Source organism: Haliotis rubra, unplaced genomic scaffold, assembly GCF_003918875.1.
Source record: "Haliotis rubra isolate DU_JTF1 unplaced genomic scaffold, ASM391887v1 Scf288, whole genome shotgun sequence".
Lineage (NCBI taxonomy): Eukaryota > Metazoa > Mollusca > Gastropoda > Lepetellida > Haliotidae > Haliotis > Haliotis rubra.
Window position 1 is genome coordinate 241069 of NW_025766955.1, and position 17869 is coordinate 258937.

The 17869-nt window shown below is 42.1% G+C and overlaps 1 protein-coding gene and 1 long non-coding RNA gene across 5 annotated transcripts in view; both read right to left on the reverse strand.

Moving 5' to 3' along the window:
• LOC124281674 (A-kinase anchor protein 9-like) overlaps window positions 1–17869 on the reverse strand; it is a 146936-nt gene that overhangs the window by 108692 nt on the left and 20375 nt on the right. For all 4 annotated transcript variants that reach the window (XM_046717612.1, XM_046717611.1, XM_046717613.1 and 1 more), the window contains 2 exons: window positions 9210–16082; window positions 6257–8671 (listed from right to left, as the gene is read on the reverse strand). In XM_046717612.1, the coding sequence (XP_046573568.1) occupies window positions 6257–8671; window positions 9210–16082 (9288 nt within the window). The remainder of the gene's footprint in view (window positions 1–6256; window positions 8672–9209; window positions 16083–17869) is intronic.
• Window positions 2220–2737, reverse strand: LOC124281688. The gene is made up of 3 exons (XR_006899959.1): window positions 2662–2737; window positions 2341–2608; window positions 2220–2287 (listed from the first exon to the last, which is right to left on the reverse strand). It is a non-coding gene; the product is annotated as an uncharacterized LOC124281688 (long non-coding RNA).

Here is a 17869-nt window from a genome sequence, read left to right on the forward strand (position 1 = left end):
CCCATCACATCTAACATGGCAACCTACGTGGAATGTGACTGGTAAGACAAGCGACATGACAAGATGAGTATATCCTTACGCTGTATCTACACATAGTCCTGGCTTTTCCCACCGACCAGCCAGCTTAGTTCTAAGATGATCATAAAACACTTACCAAACTTGTTGCACTAAGATTTCTTTACAGATCAGAATTTCTGGGGAAACATTATGCCAGCAGGTGTGTGACAGCTTGATTATATTCTGCCAGTGACCAACATAATGAGAAATGACCCAAGTCGTTGAAGTACAAAGACACACCAACAACCAAAGGAAGATTTAAAACTTGGTTCTAACATCATCTGTGAGCACCTGTCAATGGATACTAAGCACTAAATCAATAATTATTACTAATTATTATTATGAACCATGCACACACGTGATGACTTCACTGGACGTGTAAAACAGAAGATGAGGCTAATTCAAGACTTCACAAAAAACACTGTTCAGTGAGAGCAGCTACAGCACCAAGACTGTGGACTATTGCACTGGCCGGTCTGGGAACAATGACCAAACATCATAATCTAGCCGATCTGGGAACAATGACCAAACATCATAATCTGGCCGATCTGGGAACAATGACCAAACATCATAATCTGGCCGGTCTGGGAACAATGACCAAACATCATAATCTGGCCGATCTGGGAACAATGACCAAACATCATAATCTGGCCGGTCTGGGAACAATGACCAAACATCATAATCTGGCTGATCTGGGAACAATGACCAAACATCATAATCTGGCCGATCTGGGAACAGTGACCAAACATCATAATCTGGCCGATCTGGGAACAATGACCAAACATCATAATCTGGCCGATCTGGGAACAGTGACCAAACATCATAATCTGGCCGGTCTGGGAACAGTGACCAAACATCATAATCTGGCCGGTCTGGGAACAGTGACCAAACATCATAATCTGGCCGGTCTGGGAACAGTGACCAAACATCATAATCTGGCCGATCTGGGAACAATGACCAAACATCATAATCTGGCCGGTCTGGGAACAGTGACCAAACATCATAATCTGGCCGGTCTGGGAACAGTGACCAAACATCATAATCTGGCCGGTCTGGGAACAATGACCAAACATCATAATCTGGCCGGTCTGGGAACAATGACCAATCATCATAATCTGGCCAGTCTGGGAACAGTGACCAAACATCATAATCTGGCCGATCTGGGAACAATGACCAAACATCATAATCTGGCCGATCTGAGAACGGGAACAATGACCAATCATCATAATCTGGCCAGTCTGGGAACTATGACAAAACATCATAATCTGGCCGATCTGGGAACAATGACCAAACATCATAACCTGGCCGGTCTGGGAACAATGACCAAACATCATAATCTGGCCAGTCTGGGAACAATGACCAAACATCATAATCTGGCCGGTCTGGGAACAATGACCAAACATCATAATCTGGCCGGTCTGGGAACAATGACCAAACATCATAATCTGGCCGGTCTGGGAACAATGACCAAACATCATAATCTGGCCGGTCTGGGAACAGTGACCAAACATCATAATCTGGCCGGTCTGGGAACAATGACCAAACATCATAATCTGGCCGATCTGGGAACAATGACCAAACATCATAACCTGGCCGGTCTGGGAACAATGACCAAACATCATAATCTCATCACGGATCATAATCTCATCACGAGGATTCTCAACCATAACTTTACTTCCACACTTTTAACTATTACAGCAAAACTAAGTCCTACTTACTTGAAAAATATGATGCCAATGTTTGTGGTATTTCAGTAATGCTAGCACCTCATCATCAACTGATGCTTCACACAAATTTCATCCTATCATTAACCTGAAGCTAATTGGTCCGTTATCGGTATTAACGCAATGAACATCCACAGGTAGTCAAAATCATATATGATTAATGCCAAGTACTGGCTAGTTAACAAGTTCTGAGCACAGACAAACATTGCCATCAGTAGCTCCCAATAGAGAAAAACATCTACAAGCTGGTTGGATGGGGTCCTGTTAATCTGCTGTGGCATTAACTTTCGGTACACTATATCTTAACTTTCTATGTTCATAGTGTTGAGCTGCTGAGCTTCAGTAACTGCCATCAATATACCCTAATTGCCTAGGACCAGGTTAAGGTGAGCTTCAGTACCTGTCACTAACTGACTGAAATTACCTAGGACCAGGTTAAGGTGAGCTTCAGTACCTGCCACTAACTGAATAATTACCCAGGACTAGGTTAAGGTGAGCTTCAGTACCTGCACTAATTGAGTGTAATTACCTAGGACCTGGCAAAGGTGAGCTTCAGTACCTGCCATTAACTGACTGTAATTACCAAGAACCAGATTAAGGTGAGCTTCAGTACCTGCCACTAACTGACTGTAATTACCTAGGACCAGGTTAAGGTGAGCTTCAGTACCTGCCACTAACTGACTGTAATTACCTAAGACCAGGTTAAGGTGAGCTTCAGTACCTGCCACTAACTGACTGAAATTACCTAGGACCAGGTTAAGGTGAGCTTCAGTACCTGCCACTAACTGAATAATTACCCAGGACTAGGTTAAGGTGAGCTTCAGTACCTGCACTAATTGAGTGTAATTACCTAGGACCTGGCAAAGGTGAGCTTCAGTACCTGCCATTAACTGACTGTAATTACCAAGAACCAGATTAAGGTGAGCTTCAGTACCTGCCACTAACTGACTGTAATTACCTAGGACCAGGTTAAGGTGAGCTTCAGTACCTGCCACTAACTGACTGTAATTACCTAAGACCAGGTTAAGGTGAGCTTCAGTACCTGCCACTAACTGACTATAATTACCTAGGACCAGGTTTCGGACATGGGATCTGTGCAAATTTACATTTGTCAGAGGGGTAGACAGAGTACGTGATCTTGACTTTCATGGAAGCTGCAGTGGCTGAGTGGGTTAGATCGCTGACTTTGTGTGCTGGCAACTAGGTGCCAGACGAAAGAGCCCTAGAACCTGTACCTGTGCAAAGAGGAACAGCCAGGTGTACGTGGAGCATGTGCACAAGTGCCAACAAAGTTATTGAATCATTTACCTGTGTTGTGCCGTCTCCATCCTTTCTCGCACACCTGGCTGTTGCTCTCTTTGTTATCCCAAACATACCATGTTACATTCAACTACTTTCTAAAAGGTGTTGTGTAGATCCATACAATGTGGAACATATTTACCTGAACTTAAATAATTTCAGAGAATTAATCAAAACATACAGATAAGTGTAAACAAAAATCATTAAAAAATCATTAAAAACATTTTTAGGAAAGTGTGTTGCAGATGCAGTAATCAGGTTAACTACAGAAGAAGGTGGTTTAAGTCAAACAAATAAAGCTTTTGCTCAAACTGAGGTATAATTGACTCTTTCCCTGAGAGTAGTCTTCAACAGGACTAAAACCTGGGCAATTCACTGTACACTCTGCTGATAATCACTGTCTGGACAGCAGCATTGTAACACGTTTCTTTATAATCAAAAGAAGAGACTATTTTCTACACAACTACTACCGGAGGTACAGTATTTCCAGCTATGCTCCAATAGATAGTGCTCATTAGTAAGAAGGAACGTTCAACAGTCAATAAATTAGTTTGGTAAACTTGGGTAAAAATGGCAGCAATGATAATATGGTTGCCATGTTCATGAACTTAACACATCAAGGCTACATCAGTGGATGAAAGGATGTGCGTGTCCTCTTCAATGACCAGTTAGCAAAGAGGGAAATGTTTCCTCTTCAGAAACATCAACAAAATAATTCTATAACCTGGCTGGTGTCATTGTCTTACCATCCACGGAAATTGTCAAGACCATTCCACAATTATTCCTTTAAGTGGTTTCAGTAATAAAACATCTGGTTGGCATGCACCATCTGTTAAGTGTTGGCCCATCTCATCAACTATGTACAATAATAACTATATACATAGAACTTTCAAGGGGAAAAACATCTAGCATTAAAACTACACTCTATGCAGCTATCACAGCGAGCTTATGAAGTTAAATATACCACAAGAAAACACTCCTGGTTACCTCTACAGCACTACGAAACTAATGCAAAACTGTGTTAATATATCGCAAAAATAACATTATAACCAAGAAAATACAGTGTACTCTGTCAATACCGGCATCAGTCGGGACCAAGTAAAAATGCCGGTTTTGACAGAGTGCCGGTTTAGCTAGGTTCGCTTATGACGCCTGCGCACACGGAAGTTCGCTGTCGTACTGTCACGTTAGCATTAACAAGATGTTTGAATAAGAAACAAGGCAGTGTCGCAATGTTATTGCAAACAACGATTCTTGTTTATGCTTCCGGCAGCGGGTCTACAATAGCATTGTCAAAGAGCAAAGTAACGATGTTTCAAACATCGAGGAAATCATTAAGTAAATTGAAATCAACAATAACATTCATAAAAGTTGTCAAACGTACATATAAAATTACTATTTCCATTCTTTTGAGCGATCATGCAATGTAAGTCAAGTCACTGACACGTTACATCTCGGCTTTCACGCGATGCTTAATGTGAAAATATATGCGTGAAGCATTTTTGTCATAGGCCATAACCTAGCACGATATGTCCAATACGTTCCATGATTTACGTATAGGTAGCGATGTCTTTCTTAATATGTTCAGAATAGCATTATTTACCCAAAACTTTTGTCTTAATCTAAAACTTTTCGTTTACGAGGGCGGTATCCATTTCCATAATATGATTGGCTGCTTAGGTCGCGTGTCTGATTTTGACCAATCCACGACCCTTATAAGCAGAGTGTAGTGAAAAGCGTCGTTAGAAACCAATCTTTATCCAATAAAATCGCTTCTTACAAATGTGAAAATACTCGGCAAGAGTACAGTGATATTGTTGATGTTCAGAGCTTTTCGAGCGATACACGCCATCAAGCGATTAAGCCTCTATGTAAGTGACACGTGCCACTCACTAATTAACAAGAAACTGATTGACACTTCCGTTTCTGAATAATCTCGGAGTCAATACCAGCGAATCAACAAAATGTAAACACTTGCTTGTTTATACAGTCAAACTGCCCACTATATGTATTAATTACTCTGGGTAAGTGTTACATTACCACTCACTGATTAACAAGATACTGATTAACACTTCCGTTTCTGAATAATCTCGGGAGTCAGAGCGAATTGTGTTGTTACATCATTTGGACCTAATTGCATCAAAGGGTTACGTCGTCTTTCATGTGCCGGTTTTTACAGATTCGTTTTCATAACAACTTGTTCGTTGGGACTGAAAAACAATGCCGATATCCTGAATAGACAGATGCCGATGTTTACAGAAGTTTCTAAATGATAATAACGTGCATTTCTGCCGGGACTGAAACTTTGTGCCGATGTAGACAGAGTGCCGGTGTTAAGAGAGGCCGGTATTGACAGAGTCCACTGTATGTTCTGTTGGTGGTTATTGATTCATGTGATGAAAATCCATTCCAAAATAAAAGTCTCCACACCAGAAATCATATGTTAGTAACTGACATATACCACCAGTTGCAGTGTTATGTACAATACGTCCTGGACATTTATATCTCTGGGAATAAGTCTGTATCATCAAAAATATTTTCTCAATAAATATGTGCATAGACAGCCCTTCCAGGCAAACAGTAGCACCATCTGAAACATTCAAAGAATGCAAACTGAAACTCTGAACCGACCACGGCAACCAGCCTGGAGTGGAGTTTCAATCTACAAGTCATAAAGTGGAAATGACAAAAATATAAAAAATTAAAAATTCCAAAATCCCGCATGAACCAGGAAAGCTTGTTGGATAAACAGTGACAAATGTCTCCAATTACCACAGGATGCATCACCTCTGTTTACAATCACAATTTCACATCAATCAAAGACAACCAATATGTTGCTATTACTATTGTGGATTTTCTAAAGTAAGATTTCAAAATACATATAAATCACGACTTTTCTCTTTTTTTGGTCAGGTACTGTAACATTCCATATGTCACATATTTGTTGCCTATCCACTAAATACAACTAATTGGCCTATTGTCTTTCCTGGTTCACAAGTCAGTCCCTAGCAAAACAAGGTAAAGGAAAAAGCCTTAACCACAGCGCTACCCTTGCAGAACTAATTCAAGATGGGTGAACGAATCACAGATAGACGAAGTTGGCATTATTTTGTTCTGACCCATGACTTGAATGAACTCTGCACTCTCCAAACAACAGGAGCAGAACACTAAGGCACCTTCTTGTTCTGTTGCTGCCAGAACGCTGCTGTTTGTCCAGCATGTTGTTCTTGAATCACGGCCTCCTTGACTTCATACTCCACCTTCAGCTTCTCTCTCAGAATCTCAATCGCCTCATCATAGGGAGTGTCCACTGTTGTCGGACCTTCCCTCACACCTGGCCTGGTACTACTGGGCACATGTCCAGTGGAGGCTCGTCGAGCACCCTGTCTACTGGGACCTTCTTTGGATCCTCCAGTCATCGTCTCAAGCTTCAAGATGGTCAGGCTCTTTTCTTTCACCTCTCTGAGCAACCTGAGCTTCTCTTCTTCCAGGAATGCTTCCCTTTCTCTCAGTCTGCCTTCAATATCGTACAACTCCTCCTCCAGGACACGTTTTTGTTTCTGCAGCTGCTGCTCATTCTCATCCTTCAGCAACAAAAGCTGTTCAAGTCTCCTCTGCTCTCCCCGAACAAACTCAAGCTCTGAGTGTTTCTGCGTGGAGATGTTTTGAACATCTTCATGCTGGACGAGTTTCTCAAGCAGCATCTCCTTCTCTTGTCTCAGGGTCTCCTCCATGACAGTTCGAGCATCCAGGACTGACAAGAGTCTCTCATGTTCGGAATGAAAGTCCTTCAGCTCCTCCAACAACTCATCTCTCTGCTTCTGCATCATTAGCAGCTGGGTGTCAGATCCATGACTAAACTCCTCTAGCTCCACTGACTGCAGATCATACTTATCCCGGAAATGCAACAGGGCACACTCCTTCTCTCTCACCTGCTCCATCAGATGCTTGTTGTCATTCATAATCATCTTATTATTCTCCTTAAGCAAAGCCACTTCTTTGCGTAGTTCTATCACATCAGTCTGTAGAGGCAGCTCTTTAATGAGCTGGTCATCTGGAACTTTCTTTTCCAGCCACAACAGTCGAGCTAACTTCTCCCTCTCAAGCTGCTCCTGAAGCAAGGCAAGCTCCCGAGCATACATGGCCTTAGTTTCATGGAGATCTCGTCTCAATCTTGAGATCTCTTCAACCAGTTCAGTATGATGAATTTCCAGTGCCACTTTAGCGTAATCCTCTGGTACAATAGTTCCAGCAGAGTTCACAGTCCCTGTAATTTCTACCTGTTCCTGGTTTACAGACACCCCTCCTTCTGTACTTTTCATCGAGACAATTGAGGTAGTGTTGAATGAGATTTCAATAGGGGACTCTTTCTTCTTCCTAACCCTGCTGGTCGGACTTAATGATTTCCTGGAATCTGAGAAAATCATTCTTTCCATGTGATCTACACTTGGCAGAAGGAGACTGTCTTCCGGCGAGGATACAGAAGTAATCTGAGACTGAGATACTCCTGCTTCACTGTCTGTGAAGCTGAGCTCAGTTCGTACATTTTTCTTCTCACTCTTTGGTGTGCTCATTCTTGCATCTGGGTCCCCACTCTCATCTTCCTTCCTTGCTGACAAAGTCTCTTCCAGTATCTCATCAGCCAAGTCATTTCCCCTAACAAAGGATCTCTGATGGGCCTCAGTCTGTTCATTCATTATCGTCACTAAAGCGTCTCCACTAACTTCAGTCTGTGTTTGAACAGAAGCTGTCCCGAAGGCACAAGATGATTGATCAACAACTTCCTCAACTATTTCTTCATCAACACTTGACTTGAACTCAGTCCTAAGCTGAGACAGAGAGCTCTGGAGTATTTCATTCTGTTGCACTAGTTTGTCCTCAACTTCCTGACGAGAAAAGGCTGTGTTATTCAAATTTACCTGAAGATGTTCGCATCTCTTCTCCAATTGATGTTTCTCCACACTGAACATCTCAAGCTGGTCACACAGCTTCTTCTCTAAAGCAATATTCTCTGCTTCCAGTTTCTGAATCCGATCCTTGAAGCTATCCTCAAACTCCCCCTCACTGACTTCTTGTGATGTGTCCACACCCTCATGCCTAGGATAGCTAGACCCTGTGGTCTCACTTCCTTGTTCACTACTGTTGACTCTGCTTCTCCTTCCAAGGTTTGAGCTTGGGTTTCTTTCTGGACTTTGTTCAACAATGAAAACACTCTCACTATCACCCTGAGCCCGCTGGTACAATTCAAAGAGTCTCTGATATTTTTGCTTCATCTCAAGGCACTCATGTCTGGCACAGTATCCATCTCCATCAAGTTCTCTGTCAAACACTCCATCATCACTGGACATGGCTATTTCCCACTCCAGGGGCAGTTCACTCCCAGATCTCAGAGACAAACTCTCCAGCTCTTCAAGGAATTTGTCTGATTGATGCCGATCAGAGCTGTCTCTCTGGGAGTCATCAGTTGAATGATCAGCTTTAGGCGAGGAGGTTTTTTGTTCTGGCTTTGATTCCAAGGACTCCTGCTCCTCTTGAATCTGCTGGTTCTGTGAGATCTCTTGCAGCAAAGCATCTCTTGCCTCAGCAAGGTCCTGCAAAAAGTTAAAGAAGTGTATATTCATGTCATAAACCAATCTCAGGAAGTATACATGACAGCTAATGACATATGTTTCACACCCCTTTGGCAACATTCTACGACTATATTAGTGGAATACATTATTATGTCAAGCAATGAAACACATTTCGGAACAACTTGATTATTATTGGGAATTACAGGACTAAATGATGTTATCAGTCATAAAATCCATCATCATCTTAACATCTTGCACACAGCAGCTCTTGATCTAATGTTTGTTGAAGTGACAAGTTTTGATTAGGACAGTTCATGTTCAAAATGGGTGAGCTTGGTTTTAATAAGTTATGAGCATTATTCAAGCTCTATATTTACAGATCATTATATAGGCTTTGAAAATCGTCACAATGTGGGAGATCGAACTAGGTATTCCAGCAGATTACTCACTGTCCGTCCATCAAAAGAAGTGTCCATACCGATTACAGATGAGTCTTAGAAAACTTTCTCTTCTTACATTCAAAAGCATAATGCAAAGTAAAAACAGATTAAGTCATTACCTGGTTCTCCTTGTGGAGCTGCTTGAGAAGCTCGGACTCGGACTGCTCCACAACTGCTGCCTCAAGTCTGGAGGACATCTCTTGTTTCACCTTCTCCACTTCAGCCTTGTGTTTGGCCTCCAGGTTTTTCCTTGCTTTCCTCAATTCCATTATGAATTCCTGATGTTTCTTCCGTGTCCTAATTGACAAGTCCTGCTGCATCTTATGATCAACAGACTTTTGGTACTCCTCCATGGCAGTCTGGTGCTTGTGTTGGAGCTCCACCTCAAGACTCTTCATTTTCCTCATATACTCTTCTTCTATAAGACCCTTTTCATGGTCATGCTGCCTCTTCAAAAGCTGGAGATCTTCAGGCATGGTTGAATCATTGGCGGGAGATGTTAATGTTGGTCCCTGTGTCTCAGGCTCTACAGTATTGGGTGATTGTACATCAGAGACCTCAGTTTGTGTTCCAGTTGTAGACAACTGTGTGCAAGTTGTAAGGGGAGATAATTGTGTGCCAGCTGTAGGGGGAGATAACTGTGAGCCAGCTGTAATGGGAGACAGCTGAGGAATGGTGCTCAAAGTCAGGTGGCTTTGAGATTGTATGCGATCTGGTTTGAATTCACCTGCAGCTTCAGGTTGGAATGTGTCAGTTTTGGAATCATCCACCTCTGGCAGGAAGCCATCCCCACTAGTGAGGCTATCGTTGGGTTGGGCAGAATGTGACTCAGTTTGAACATTGGCTTTCTCTTCCTTTGTCCTATTTAATGTTAAGTTGTGACTCAATGGATGACCAGCCTCAGGAACAAAACCTTCATCATGACCTTCAACTTCTGGCTGGAATCCTTGCATTATTGGCACAACTGTTTCCTTAGAAATGTGACCTCTATCTGAATGAAATCTTGGTTGACTTTGTAATACATCTGGTGTTAAAGGCTCAGGTTCAAAGGCATCTGTGAATGGTGGCTCTTTTATTGCAGCAAAACCTTCAGGTGGTTCACTTGATCCATTATGATCAGCTGGAACAAAATTCATTTGCCTTGGGTCATTCTGATGCTGGTCAAGTTTGCGTGTGAGATCATCAACCTTTCTTTCATAATTCTTCACCAGTATCTCAAGCTCTGCTTGTCTCTTTGAACCTGAATCAGCCACTGCTCCCTCGCTGTCCACCACAGTTTGGTCCTGTTCCACAAACTTCCTCCTCTGGATGAGCTCGACTTCCCAGGACTCCAGTCGTAGCTTCAGAGACTGAATCTCCTGCTCCGATGATGTCTTCAGGATTTGAGCTTCCTTCTTGCTCTTCTCAGATGCAAGTTTGGCTGCTTTCAGTTTTTGCTTTTCCTTTTTCAAGTCCTGTTTTGAAGACGTAACTTCCAATGTCAGTTTCTCTATTTCTGATCTCATTCTATCCATAGTCTCCTTAACCACATCTGACTCTTCCCCTGAAGCCATACTTTCAATCTGCATTCTGTAATTATCAACCTCTTGTTGGTGAATGGTTTTCAAATCATCAAGTTTCTGAGTAACGTCTTTCAAGTGTTCTCTTTCATGTTCTAGATCTGACTGAATATCCTCCTTCTCCTTTGTCAGTCTGTCGATCTCGAATCTGTATGCTTCAGTGTTTGTTCTTAGGCTCTGAATTTCTTTCTTTTCTGAGGAAGCTGTTTCCACTTGCAGATTATCTTGCACCACCTGAACTGAAAACTGTTCCAACTTTTCCTCCAAAACTTCCATCTTCCTCAGATAATCAAGCTTCAGCTGATCTACTTCTTCTTTGTGACTAGTCTGAGTCTGTTCAAAAACCTCCTTCAATGCTGAATACTCCGTTTCCAGTACTGTATAATGTTTCTGAATGTCAGTGATTTGTGCCGACATCGAGCCCTGAAGACTCTTCCTCTCTTGTTGGGCACTTTCGCTCACTAATTCAAGTCTTTCTTGAACATCCAGTCTGCTCTTCTCCAGCTCTTCACACCTTTCTTCCAGTTCTTGAACCTTTATCTGATACGTCAATTTTACATCATCAAAGTCTACCGAAATATCTGCCATATTTCGCTTTGATGTGTTGGCTGTGAGTTCACTCTGACTACATCTGTCCTCTAATTCAATAAGTTGCCTTTCATACATCCTTTCTATTTCCTCTTTTTCAGATTTGAAATCTCTGTCCATTTCATCCATCTGTCTCTTCAACTTTCCATTTTCCATTTCGAATATTCTACATCTGTCCTCCCATTCTGACAGCTGCATGTCAAAGGTCTTTTCCATGTCTTGTTTTTCTTGTTCATGAGCCTTAGCTGCATCAGACAACTGATCCTTCAGTCTGAACATAGCAGACTCCAGTGCTTTGCAGTTTTCTTCCAGCTCGGTAATCTGAGACTCAAAAATGCTCTTGATCTCCTCCTTTTCTTGTTGAAAGTTTTCACTGGATTTGGACAGCTGGTCTGTTAGTCTTGTTTTCTCAAACTCCAAACGGTTAATACTTTCCTCCATCTCAGAAACTTTGTTTTCATACGTATCCAGGACAGTGCTCTTAGTCTCTGTAGATTCAGAGATGATTTTCTTTGCCCGAGCAAGTTCAGTCTCAACAGCAAGCTGTTTTTCTTCCATTTGTGATATATGGGCCTCATACATCAACTTCGTCTCATTGCTATCTCGGTCTTTATCTTTGGCAGTCTCAATCATCTCTCCTTGAAATTTTCTTGTCCTCATTTCCTGTTCAGACAGTTTCTGTTGCATGTCTTCCATGCAAGAGTCAAAGTTAGCTTTCAGTATTTCTTTCTCCTCCTGAAGAGATTCCACCTTGTGCTGGCAAGACTTCACCTCAGCCAGTGCTAATGACCCCTGCAACTCAGCCTTCTCCAGTTTATCCTTCAGATCTTCCACAACTGACTTCAAGGCTTCTTCTGAACTTGACAGGGATGACATTCTCCTGTTCAATTCTGTGCTATTGGCTTCAAGACAAGTAAGCTTTTCTGTCAAACCTTCCTTGATTGCAGTCTGCTCTTCAATGTAAAGATTCATCCTGTTCAAAGATTCCTCCAACACACCCAAACCAGTTCCAATACTTGACACATCTACATGTTGAACGTCATCAGTTTTCAGGTTAGTCAGGGTAATCAGCAACTCAATCCTTTGTACATAATTAACAAAGTCTTTCTTCAGTTTCTTTTCACTTGCATTTACTCTGTCAAACTCGGACGACATGCTATCATACTGAGACTGTAGTTCTACCCTTGCGGCCTGCTCAATGAATAGTGTCTCTTCCAAAGATTGGTTCTTGGCCTGAACATCCTCCAGTTCTTGCTTACTTAGTTTCATATCATCCTTCAGCTTCTTAATTTCTGCCACAGAATGCTCAACAAGATTTTGCAATTCCATTTTATTATCCTCTTCAAACTGGGATTTTGTTTGCAAACGCTCAAATTCGGTCTTACTTGCTCTATTCTCATTTTTGAGGTCCTCAACATGTCTTGCATATTGTTCTAACTGCACCTGGTAATCACAACTCAACTTCTGCATCTCACACCTGGTCTCTTCCACTTCTCTATTTGCATTGTCTAAAGCAGTTTGCAGCTGGCTACTTTCTCTTGAAGCAACATCAAGTTGGGACTTAAATTCAGATCTGACATTTCGCTCCTCAGTAAGACGACTGCCATGTTCCAATTTCATTTGCTGAAGCTCATTTTGAATGCTTCCTGCTTCCATCTTAAACTTCTCAACATCTGTCACGAGTGCAGTTCTGGTTGTTTCAGCCTCGGCGACAACTTTCTCTAGCTCCTCCATCACTCTCTCCTTCTCTAATCCAAGTTTAGAAATCTCTGCAGCTTGGTTTGCACACTTCAACTGCAGCTCAGCCTGGCTCTGTTCAGCTCCAAATGTCAGCTCCTGCAGCTTAGCAACAGTTTGATCCAACTCACTCTGTCTGGTCAACAGTAAAGCTTTTGTGTCATTCAGTTCAGAGGATACCTTTTCAGAAGTGTCTTGAGCACATGCAAGCTTCAGAGCTGATTCCTCAAACTCGACTTGATGCTTCTGAAGTTGTTCCTGTAACTGTGTTATCTGTAGTTTATCTCTCACTGTGGACTCTGCCACCTCCTTCACAGAACACAACTCCTCGGCCTTTTGTTCCACCTCCCCTCTTAGGTTGGATATCTGCAATTCCTTTTTATCCAAGTCAGTTTCCATTAATTCTTGTTTCTTCTTCAGCTCAACAACCTGTTTCTCTAACTCATGTAAATGTTCATTCTCAGTCTGGAGAGTATTCATCATATCTTCAGATGATTTGCATTTGTCGTCAAGTTCTTGAAGTTTCTGTTTAGTCAGTTCATCATTATGTTGCATTTTCAGATTCATTTTCCCAATCTCAGATGAGGCGCTGTGGAGTCTTTGTGTGGTGGAGGCTACTTCTTCACATAGAATGTCTCTCTGAGTTTCAGATTCTTTCCGATTCACTTCTGACAGTGAATCACACTGGTCTCTTAATGATGTCACTTCCTGTTTATTCCTTGCCATAACTTCCGCGGCATCTTCCATTCCCTTCTTCAAGCTGGAAACTTCACATTGAAGACTGATTGAATTTTCCTTTTCTTGCTGTAGCTCTGTTCTAGTTTCATCCATTTTTTGTTTTAAAGAACAAACTTCATCGTCATGTCCATCTCTCTCAGACTTCAAAATCTGGGACTGCTCTTGCTCTTTCTCTAACAAATCTCTAACCTGACACAATTCAACATTTGTAGTCGTAAGCTCCTGCTGCAATGATTCTCTTTCTGCAGCCAATTCCTTTAGCTCATGTTCACAAGCCACAATCCTCTCCTGGCTCTTGGAAAATTCTTTCTTGGCCTGAGATAGCTCTTCATTGGCCTGAGATAGGTCTGCTTGCAGTTTGGCAGCCTCTGCTGCGTATCCATCACACTGATTCTGTAAAGCTTCAGAACTCTTTTCAGCACCAAGACTAACTTCTTCCAATCCAGCTTTTGCTTCGGCTAGCTCCTTCTGGAGTCTCTGGATCTCTGCATCATCCTCCCTTGACGCTGAAGATTCAGACACAACCTTAGTATCTTGAATCTCACTCAACTGGTTCTCATACTCCAAACATTTGCCTTCAAGTTCTGCCTTGATCTGTTTCGATTCCATTTCAAGGGCTTTAAGCTTCTGTTCGGATTCATCCAGTTTGGATTGGATTAGCTTCACTTCTTCTCCAGACTGACTCAATTTGACCACAAGAGAAGCATTTTCCTCAAGACAATCTGAGAGCTGTTTTGATACATGTTCACATTTGTGCTTGCTGTCCTTCAGTTTATCACAGGCTATATGTAGCTCTGATGAAAGACTTTGTAACCGTAAATATGATTCTTCTTGTTGATTCACAAGGATACAATTCTGATGTTCTATGTCACCCATGTTTGCTTCTGTTGCTGCTAACTGAGTTTTGAAATGATCGACTTCACCTTTTAGTACATCATTATCATTCTGCAAATGTGTTACTTTGTTCTCATGTTCCTTACACACTTGCTCCAACATGGCAATCTCCTTGTTGAGAATCAGAATCTGGGAATCAGTCTTTGGAGGCCTTGTCACACTACCTCCATCTTCAGTGGAAGACGAGGCCATACCCAAAGATTTAACATTTTCAGTTCTCACAACTTCCTCATCCAAAACCCTGTGGGAAACTTCAACTTCAAAGTTTTTTCTCACTTCACTTTCACTCAGAGTCACTGAATCTGTAACAAAACCTTTCAGTTCTACATTTGTCTGAACATTTGCAGAGATTCTTCTTACTTCCAGTTCAGACTCAACAGCAAATACATCAGACCCATCTACATCATCATCATCCCTATCTCCATCCACATTATCTCCAGAAACACTTTCAGGATCCTTCCCAGCTTTTATCAACTCACTTTTGAACCTATCTGCTAAAGTCTTAAATGATTTGCTCTCAGTCACTGATGCAGTAAGATCTGCCTGCATCGACAATATCTGTGAATTCAGAGATTCAATACTGGACACATATGTGCTGTTTTCATCCTGCAGTTTCTTAATATCTGTCTCTAACTGCAGAATGAAAGTGTTCTTCCTTTGTAGTTCAATCTCCTGATCCTGTTCCTTGTTCTCCAGGAGATCCCGAAGCACATCCAGTTCTTGGCTGCTCTGTTCCCCATCCTGGAGCAGTACCTCTACCTGAGATTTGAGAGCAAGAGTTTCACCCTGCTGGTCATTGATCCGGTTCCTCAGTTCATCATTCTCTGACTGTTTCAATAAACATTCCTCCTGTAACTCCTCCAGCTGCTTACAGAGCTCCTCAAGCTCAACATTCCTTGTCTTCACCTGATCCAACTCAGAAACAACCTCCTCCTTTTCTTGGTTCAGGTTTTGCATCTGTAGTGTCAACACAGCAATCTTATGCTGCTCATTCTGATCAACAGATTCCAGGGAGGCAATAACAGCTTGCTTGTCACTAACTGCTGTCTCCAGCTGTGTTTCAAGTCTGCTGATGTTCTCCTGTAGAGTTGCTTCTTTGCTCGCATACTGCTGCACAAACACCTCCAGCTCTTTCTCCCTGACCTCATGTTGCTGCACACACAGAACCAACTCTTTCTCCCTCAATTCGTACCTTTCAACAAGCTCCCGTATCCTTATTTCATACTGACTAACTGAAGCTTCCAGTTCCTTGGTCTTTGCTTCATATCCATGGACAGATGATTCCAGTTCCTTCTCTCTCTGCTCAAGTCTGTGTGGATCTTCCTTCTGGTTGAGTAAGTCCTGACTGAGCTGGGCGAGGACGTGTTCCTTCTCCTGAAGGAGGGTTTGCAGCGCCAGGATCTCAGCTTTAGCTTCCTGCAAGGCTTGTGCAGATACATTGTGCTGGGTGAGCTGGCCCCGCAGGGTTTCACCAGCCTGGAAAGAAGAGGAAAGAATATCTTTAATTGAAGAGAAAGAATGTTCACAGCATATTTTGCATGAAAGAGAAGGAACACTCACACAACTTCTGGTAATTCAAAAATTATTCGTACTTGTTTTACAATTTTGATTTTCTTAAATGACATCAACAATGTTCAAAACTCCTTGTCCTTTTTACAGTCCAGTCAATGACTTCATTTGTTACTGTGCGATTTGTGTTCGATGCAGACCAAAATATACCATGCAAAAAAAATGACTAACAATTATTGAACTGAGTAGTTAGGCGTAATCGCATTGAAATGCAGCTGCACATAATTATACAGCAATACTGATTACTAGTACAATGACCTATCTAAGTTGTCGATCACATTCAGACCCCACCAAGACATGATGGATACTCCCTATCCTTATCTAAAGTTGAGTAGTACATGTTGAATTAACCAATGACTGACAGTGTAAGTGAACATAGACAGCAAGTGAGTTGTTCAATGCAGCATTAGGGAGTAACTGTAAACATCAAAAGCCTCCTGTGAGAGGGTTACCACCTGGGATGCCTACTGGGCTCTGAAATCACCACCGAGAGACAATGAAAACATATTCTCTTTGGTGGCTGGTAAATTATCAAACATGGTCCGAGAAATAAACTGGTATGTTTCCATTTCCCCAATCATGAGTCACAGGGTCCCTTTTCAACTTTGGAATACTCACTGAATGACCTAAAGTGTTCCTATTGTGCTTAGGAATTTCCACTGAATGACAAACTGTGTTCCTATTGCGTTCAGGAATTCCCACTGGATGACCTACTGTGTTCCTATTGTGCTTGGGAATCACAACTGGATGACCTACTGTGTTCCTATTATGCTCGGGAATCCCCACTGGATGACCTACAGTGTTCCTATTGTGTTCAGGAATCCCTCACTGGATGACCTACCATGTTCCTATTATGTTCAGGAATCCCCACTGGATGACCTACAGTGTTCTAATCCTTAAGAGTCCATTTAGAGTACTAAATGGAAATTATTGGAGTATCAGTAATCTTGTGTTTTGTTTCATATATGCACCAAAACATAGCTACTCTTGTGTAAACAGGTCAATGAACAATAAAACAATACTTTTTGCGTATCAGCTACGTTTTCCAAAATATTTCCTACCGTATCGTGCATATTTTCTATCCGTAAATACGCCGATACGGCCCTTCTGCAGCCCTGGACCTACTGTGTCACTATTGTGCTTAAGAATGCCCACTGGATGACCTACAGTGTTCAAATTGTGCTCGGGAATCCCCACTGGATGACCTACAGTGTTCAAATTGTGCATGGAAATCCCCACTGGATGACCTACAGTGTTCTAATTGTGCTTAGGAATCCCCACTGGATGACCTACAGTGTTCTAATTGTGCTTAGGAATCCCCACTGGATGACCCACTGTGTTCTAATTGTGCTCAGGAATCCCCACTGGATGACCTACGGTGTTCTAATTGTGCTTAGGAATCCCCACTGGATGACCTACGGTGTTCTATCTGTGCTTAGGAATCCCCACTGGATGACCTACGGTGTTCTAATTGTGCTTAGGAATCCCCACTGGATGACATACTGTGTTACTATTGTGCTCAGGGATCCCCACTGGATGGCCTACAGTGTTCTAATTGTGCTTAGGAATCCCCACTGGATGACCTACTGTTACTATTGTGCTTAGGAATCCCCACTGGATGACCTTCAGTGTTCCTATTGTGCTTAGTAATTTCCACTGAATGACCTACTGTGTTCAAATTGCGCATGGAAATC